Below are 8,188 nucleotides of genomic sequence, written 5' to 3'. Positions count from 1 at the left end.
GTGAAGTCAAAATTGGAGTAAGTTGCTGTAGTGCCTCTCCCATTTGACTTTTGTGAGTCATCCTGATGGATGCAACTTGGTTGATCTCTCCTTGAGATGGGATCATGATTGTGACCCTAAGTGGTATACACCGTCAAGGTGTTTGGATTTATGTTTCTACATCGATTGCTTTGATTATGCTTTGATTGATTTATGAGATTATGTTATGATTTATGGTTCATTGAGGTTTGAGCCAGTGGTTACCAAGATTGATGTGGTATCATGAGGTTGTTTCGTGATTACCCTTAGATGTGTGCAGAGTTTGCATTGTGTACTATTACCATGCTACACTAGACTAGGTTCCTATAGCATTGGGTAGTCATGCTTATGACTGTGTTCCCTTATATCTTTTAAGTGCCTTTAAGTGTTGTTTAAACAATCATTATTTAATTCTTAAGCAATTAGAAATGGATTGTTCGTGTTGGATTATTTGGTTGTGTTGTCGACATTTACCTTGTCATATTTTGATCTGAGAGATATTTGTTACTTATGTTATGTTTGCATTTGAGACGACCTAAGGGTCAGATGTTATACTTTGATTTCAGTATCATAAATTTTAGACTACTATGTTGTTCAGTTGATCATATTGCATTACGATGCCATTTTGAGATGATAGTGTGTTTTTTTTATGATATTTGGTTATCTGGTATGTGGACATACCTCTTGTTATGTTAGGTGATGGATTTACTATTATGGTTATTTACTTCATTCCTACGTTGTTATGCTTTATGTGAACATGAGTGATGTAAATAGATTATTTAAATATAATTAAATAAATGTTTAAATTAGGTGATTTAATGCATTTATTGCTTTGGCTATGTTATCATATGTAATTGCACTTGATCGTGTTGTTTAGCGTGCAGGATTTATATCCCTGGCAGTGGCACATGGAGTTAGTGATTCAACCATTCATATTTTACCAATGTCGTCCTTATATGGTCGACATATCCTTAATTAAATGTTTAATTTAAACCTTTTGGTGATTATTAAATACAAACACATTTGCATTATGTGATTAGACGAGTGAGCATGTCTGTGCATTTAGAGTTTTGCATTGTCGCAAAAGTTGTTAAGGAGATTTCTATGTTTTTGGGTTTTCGAGCTTTTCAATTATTTTATTTTAATTTCTGGTAGCTTTGCATAGATGAATTCTTATTTATAGGAATAGCCTATTTTTGTTTGGGTCGATTCAGGGTTTAACTAGGTTGGCTGGTTATTTGCCCTAATCAATTATTCACTCGAAAAGTGAATAAATATTCAAAAAGGAATTTAATTCCTTACTTCTCACTTTTAAATTAAAAAGTTTGAGAGTAAAACCCAAAATCCTCTTCATGAGGATTTATTGTTTTGTTCGTTGTGGGAGCTATGGGCGTGGGATCGTCGCAAGGTTGGGCTCGTTGGATCAGCTCGGGGAAACCTTGCATTGTCACAATTTTTAGCTACTTCTGCGAGATATTTATTTTATGGTTCATATTCCCATTTTGCCCTTTTTGGCTGTGAGGTAGGGCTTTCCCATTTTATTGTTTCTACTTCATTTCTACTTTTTTTTTTGGTAGCCATTTTTTTAGAGGTTGAGAACTAGTGTTCCCCTCTGCTTCTATATGTTAGTTCTACCCGGTTGGGCGAGTACAAACATTTCTCTATTTTTTGGGATGAGGGTTTGGAGTTTTATGTCTATATGCTTGCCATTTTTGCATACGGTGTCCAAAGTTGTTTATTTTTGGATTTTTGTGCCCTAAGGCCAAATGGGTTTTAATTTTGTAATTTTCCAAAACTTTGGGGGTTTTTACCTTGTTTTGCATGCCGCCTTGTTTTCTCGAGTTTTCTTGACACAATGTGGGTCATGGACCTGGATGATCCATTTGGATATCAGTCAGACCACTATTCAGACCACTATTGCACTTTTATGTTGCATTGGGATGCATGTTGCATTTGTGCTCTCGACGTTGTGTTCAGTTGAGTGATTTTTACCTAGTGTTATTGTTTCTTTTAGACCTTTTCTTTTGTTTCATGAGCGTTAGGATTCGTGTAGAATCCATACTCTTGGATTGAGGCCAGTTGAGTGAGTTCATGATGTTTGGTCTTGTTGCATCAGCAAAATTTGTGTAGAATCCATACTCTCAGATTGAGGCCGGTTGAGTGATTTTATGATGTATGGTTTTATTGGTTTTGGGATTCATGTAGAAATTTTCCTCTTGAATTGCTTTCAGTTGGGTGTTTTGTTTTGCATTGTGTTCTCATTCTATCCTTGTGTTTTGATCTTTGTGATGGTGGTGCGCCACACACGAGTATGTGCTCGTACATTTGTCGGGTGACTTGCAAGGCCTGATCTTTCATGGTACTTTCAAAAGTTATGATCATTGGGGTTGGGATGGGAGTATGCATGGCTACGGGAACTTGTCGTAGGATGAGCATGGGTAGGGTAGGGTAGCATATGGAGGGGGTTTCTATCTTGCAGCACGACGATCATGGCACCATGGGTTGGCAGAGGAAGCTTTATATAAGTAATAACTAAATAAAATGTGTGAATGGTAATAAAACTTAAGATAATAAAATGTTGTGCCGAGCCATTCTTCGTTGAGGGTTGTTGTATCCGCACGATCTGAGCTTGGGCTTGTCGATGCCAAGTGATTCTCCATGATGTCAGGCCCTACTTAGTAGCCTATTGAGTGTTTGACTAGGACCTGTACTCCTTGCATTGTCTTAGGTTCTTGGTTACAGTCATCATACTATCTGGCATGAGTGTTAGCCTTGGATGTTGTGTTTTATGTGTGTTTTTGGTTGGATCATTATCTCCATCAGCACAGTGGGTGTGGACCTATGAGTGCCATGTGGTTGGGAGGTGTAGCTACCTTCACCACTGCTAGGGATCGATGTACAAAGATGGTCTATCTTAGTGCGACCATTGCTAGATGTTTTCACTTCATGCTTCAAGTTTCGGAGTATGCTTTCTTGTGATTTATGCTTTCATTGGAATGCTTGGATATCATGTTTACATGATGTTATTTTATTTGACACATTCCCATATTATGATGTTTAGCATATGCCTAGATGATGTGTATTGTTGTATTAGAGTATCTACTACATATTGGTTTAGCATGTTAGATTTCCTTATTATGATGTTCAGCATGTAATAGGTGATGTTATCTACTTGTAGGATTATCTGATGCTTTACTATAGCATGTTAGATTTCCTTATGCTTATGTTGGTAGCATGTTTAGTAGTGACATCCCTATTACGACAAAACCGACGATCGAATCGGTGGCTTGGGATGTTACGCGCAAGGGATGGCTAGGATCCATTATGGTCTTATGATGCTATTGACGATTGGGAGGAACCACATTCTTAGTTTGGTTGTTCAGTTATTGAGATGTATTTCTGTACATTGTGATGTTGCTTCTATTCACTGCGATGTTGCATTCAGTATGTTCTTTACTGCTTTGGTTTAGATGGTTAGATGTTCCTCTTTCTTGTTGTTTATGCTCTCAGGTGTTCATTCATCGATTTGCATGGATCTAGTACTCCCCGGTGTGGAGGTTTTCATGTTTTTATTCTTTTTAGTCTTGTTCTTTTGTCGTGCTATTATGTTTTCTCACGTGGAAAGGCAATTCCTCACGTGAGAGTGCAAGTCCTCGCGCAAGAATGCGAATCCTCATGCGATGTGCAACAAATCTTCGCTCGAAGCCATGCACATTCTTGCACAAAATTTGAGACCAGTGCACTTTCTCATGTGAGAAATAGGGGGCAGTTAGGCTTGGCCAAGGAAGGTTTGAAAGTTGGTTTTGGACACCCTTTTGGATTTTGCATCTTTCCAGTTCAAAACAGTCTTTCTAGGGGGTTTAAAATATATCGTTTAAGTATAAGTTGACATATATTTAAGATATATTTTAATATATGCGACGAATCTTTTGAGATAGGTTTCAAATCTTAAGTTTAATTCCTTATACTTAAGATATATTTTAATATATGCGTTGAATATTTTGAGAGACGTTTCAAACCTCTTCAAGATAAGATAAAGATTCTAGGAAATTTTGGGACTTCAAAAATCTAGACTTAGCCAATTTTTAGGGCGTCAGGATTTCAAGCTTAGCCAAATTCTAGGATTCTACATTTTACCCCAACTTGGTGTTTTGTTGATGAGTGGTCATTCCTTCGAGTGGACTCATCATGTGTGTTGTCATTGTTGGCTTTGTTTGTGTGTGTCAGTTTGGTAGTGGCATTCAGAGATTCGTTAGTTGTTAGGATTGTGGTGAAGTCTTCCATTGCGATATTTGTGATCCCTATATGATGTTGTCATGTGCATTCATACTTGTAAAAAAAAAAAAAAAATTTGGCTTGTATTTCATCCTTGTTTACAAGGATCTCCGGGTGGGGCATTACAGTTGGGAAGAATAAGGATGAAAAGTTAGAGGATGAGCATAGTATTAGCGATCCCAAAGACTAGAGTGATGATCTCATAAGTTTCACAACTATCTAAGAGACAATTGAGAATACCTAACTATTTATGCTCTCTTTTTTTCTTTCATTTTAGATTATGTTTTTTTGAATATTGGTTGCTTTATCAAGTGGAGTTGGGTTAATTTTAGTGTTTCCTATACTATTGTGGACAAGAGGGGTTGTTACTACTTAGTTAGCTATTTGTATTTTATCACCAGTACTATGTTTTTAATTTTACTAGTTTGAACACTTTGAATATGGAAATTTTTTATCATTTTGCTAGAAGTTTTCTGCATTAGGTTGCAATGGCCAATGGTATACTATATTTTTGATCGAGTGTAGTGACCTTTAGCGGTGCTAGGTTGTGATTTTTTCTTTTCTACTCTCTGGGTTCAGGACCCTTTATGTGCCTTCTTAATAAGAAACAAGGGTGCTTATTTTTAGGACAATACAAACATAATATTTTTAATATAGTAGGCACTAAAATCTTTTGTGTAATATATGAAACCCAAAACACAATATACTAATTATTTATGTATTTTATTAGTTTAATTTGTAATAGATAGGGACTGGGAAGCTTCTAACTGTTAAGCACATTGAATAATTCTTAAAGAGTAGAAAATTTGATAAAGCTTATTGTAAGAGAATATAATATTTTATGGAAATTTATGACCATAAGAAATGTATTCCTAAAATATTTGTTATAAAGATTGGCTAGTTTGCCTTGAATAGCCTCCCTTTGTTTACAATATGATTTTATTTATTTATAAGTTTACAAATAAAATGATGAACTTCTCAAACATGTAATTTTTTAAGAAAAAATATGATATCCACAAAAATTAGTATAAAATAATAATATAAAAATAATAGTTACAAAAACAAATAGTCTTATTATTTATTGCTTGACTAGGGTTACAATTTAATAGACTCCAATCACATAGTCATACATAGTTATATGGTAATAAGTGCAATGGAAAATACATACCAAATTATTTTCTCATTCAAAAATGGGTTGATAGACTATTTTCTTGTCCACAAATGAGTTGATATTAATGGTTTTGTAGGATAAAATAGGTTGTAACTTGTCTCTCTCCGAGCACAAATCACTTCATGCTATTAGATTCTAGTAGATAGCCTTCCCATGTTTTAAAGAATGATTTAAAAAAATAGAAGCAACATAATGTTTTATTTTAGCACAATCTAGAGAAAACTATGACTTGTGATGAAGAGTCGGAGATAAGTTATTAGTGTAAAAATTGAATGCTAAGGCTACATGACTTCAATCCATTTCTTGCTATTGTCAGTTTGAAGTACATTGACCTTTTGAACGTTAAATAGCTATAACAATTGTGGACTATTAAACTACATATAGAATAAAATATTAGTTATAGAACATTACTCTAAAAGTAACATTACTAATTATTTTCTACGAAATATGATGTGGTTGATGGAAATCCAGAAAAAATAAATCTTCAAATGAGATATTAATAATTAATCCAATCATCATGATAGTTCAACACTATCATCACATGCAAATAATTTGTTTCTATACATTAAAGGTAAAGTGCACCACAATCTACCCTCTCTTATATTAGTGCAAGACACTTAGACATTACACACTAAGACTTAACTCTTATGTTAAAAATGTTAAATAGTCAAAGATTAACTTAATTTCTCCCAACTTAAATTTTATCTTAGCATATAATATTCAAGAGTAACACTCAAATTCATCATTAAAACAACAAATCTATTAACAACTTTCTCCCTAATTAATGATCCTAACTAAAGGAGCTAAAAAAAAATGAAGGTAGTGAGAAGTAATTGAGAGGAAGAAGAATGCCAATAGTCATTACAATCTAGGATCCAAATCCACGGCAATGGCTATGGAATCAGTTATACTTACCAAGGGAGAAATTGATTTTTTTTTTTTTTCCAAAAGCCTCACCGTAGTAAGTTATCTAAATAAATGACTGACTGCAGACAGCTTTAGAATTATTCACGCCCATGTGTCTCCAAATTCACCCAAAACACTTTATCGTCTCCATATGCAACAATTCAAACACAACCATGATATCAAGTTCCACCGCAAATCCATGCTTCTTTTCTGCATGTAAATTCCAATTATTTAACACCCATCGGGAGACAAGAAGCCGCCACCTCAGGCTGATCACCTGCGCTGGCTTCCAAAAGCTAACAATCGCCACTCGTTATTTAAAGCAGTTCACTTTACGGAAAGCAGAAGCAACTCAATCTATTTCGCTTTCGAATCCCTAGTTCTCGTAATGTGGTTGGATTGGCCCTTCATAGCAACAAAAGCCACACGAATTCCCATACATGCAAATCCTCGCCTTGCTGTACAGTGCCCTATCCACAAATCCTTCACCACCTTTTCCCTATAAATACAGAAACAACCATCACATTCAATTCAAACTACCTCTTCCCCTGATGAGCTGAAAAGCTGTGTGTAACATATATCCATGGCGAGCTCGAAGCTTCTGACATGGCTCTCAATATGCGTGCTCTTCCTAAGCTCACGGTCACATGGAGTCCAAGCAGGCACTCAATGCAGCGTGAATGACCTGAAGGCCCTGCTAAAGATCAAAGCCGGCATAAAAAAAGATCCGTCGGGGGCGCTGAAAACATGGGAGGGCCAAGACTGCTGCAACGCCAAATGGAAAGGCGTCACCTGCGACACCCGCACCGGAAAAGTAATTCTGATCGATCTGACAGCCCCGGCGTCCAACACGACCGCCTTCATGACCGGCACAATTGCCAAATCCGTCGGCGATCTCTCCGCTCTCTTAATCCTCCGGTTAAGTGGATGGAAAAACATCACCGGCAAAATCCCCGACGCAATCGCCGGTCTCACGCAGCTCCGCACTCTTGATTTCTCCGACAACGATCTCACCGGCAAAGTACCCACATGGATTCCCAAGCTGAGCAAGCTGAAAGTTCTAAGGGTCCGCGGCAACCGGCTGCGAGGACTTGTGCCACCGGGAATAACGACGCTGAGTGAGCTGCAGATACTTGATTTGTCCGGCAACCGGTTGACCGAAACCTTACCGGCCGCCATGGATAACCAGACAAAACTCCAGCAAATTCATCTCAACGATAATCTGTTTTACGGGCCTCTTCCAGAGTCGTTGGGTTCGGTAAAGTCGCTGATCATACTGAGCGCCGCCAATAATATGTTGGTGGGCGGCATTCCTTCGTCGTACGGAAATCTTTCAGCGCTGACATTGTTGTCTTTGCACCATAATAACCTGACCTACGCCATTCCGGCGGCGCTGGGGAAGTTGTCGAAACTGATGGAGTTAAGACTCGAGAGGAACAAGTTCACTGGTTCGATTCCTGCGGCGGTATTGGGTCTCAAGAATCTGAAGCGGTTTGATGTGAGTTATAACTATTTGTGTGGGCAGATTCCTCAGGCGAAGGATGTAAAAGTGTTTCCCGTGTCTTCGTATTCTAACAATATGTGTTTGTGTGGATATCCGCTGGCCCCTTGCTAAGGAACAGGGATTATGCTCTTTGCAATTGCCTTCCCCATACAAAAGACGACTTTGGGTTTTTGGTTTTGCTTGTTTTCAAACTGTAATAAATTATGTAGGGCAACAAGTGGAAGGTAAAAATTGTGTAGCTTGTTGAATTATTATCGAAGTTTACTAGGATTTAAATTGATGCTTAGTGGTTGAGATTTGATCTCGTAATGCTA

At 37.2% G+C, this 8,188-nt stretch overlaps 1 protein-coding gene across 1 annotated transcript; it reads left to right on the top strand.

The window, feature by feature from the left end:
* The first annotated feature begins 6,953 nt into the window (after positions 1–6,953).
* LOC149535790 (uncharacterized) lies at positions 6,954–7,985 on the top strand. The gene has a single exon (XM_089807342.1). It carries the CDS (start codon positions 6,954–6,956, stop codon positions 7,983–7,985), a length of 1,032 nt encoding a protein of 343 aa, XP_089663468.1.
* Positions 7,986–8,188: the final 203 nt, after the last annotated feature.

This window comes from Cupressus sempervirens, chromosome 10 (genome assembly GCF_028749045.1).
Source record: "Cupressus sempervirens isolate cs-2001-9-10 chromosome 10, ASM2874904v1, whole genome shotgun sequence".
In the NCBI taxonomy this organism is placed as follows: Eukaryota; Viridiplantae; Streptophyta; class Pinopsida; order Cupressales; family Cupressaceae; genus Cupressus; species Cupressus sempervirens.
The sequence above is the reverse complement of the archived record's forward strand: the minus strand, read 5'-3'. Positions and strand labels throughout refer to the sequence as shown.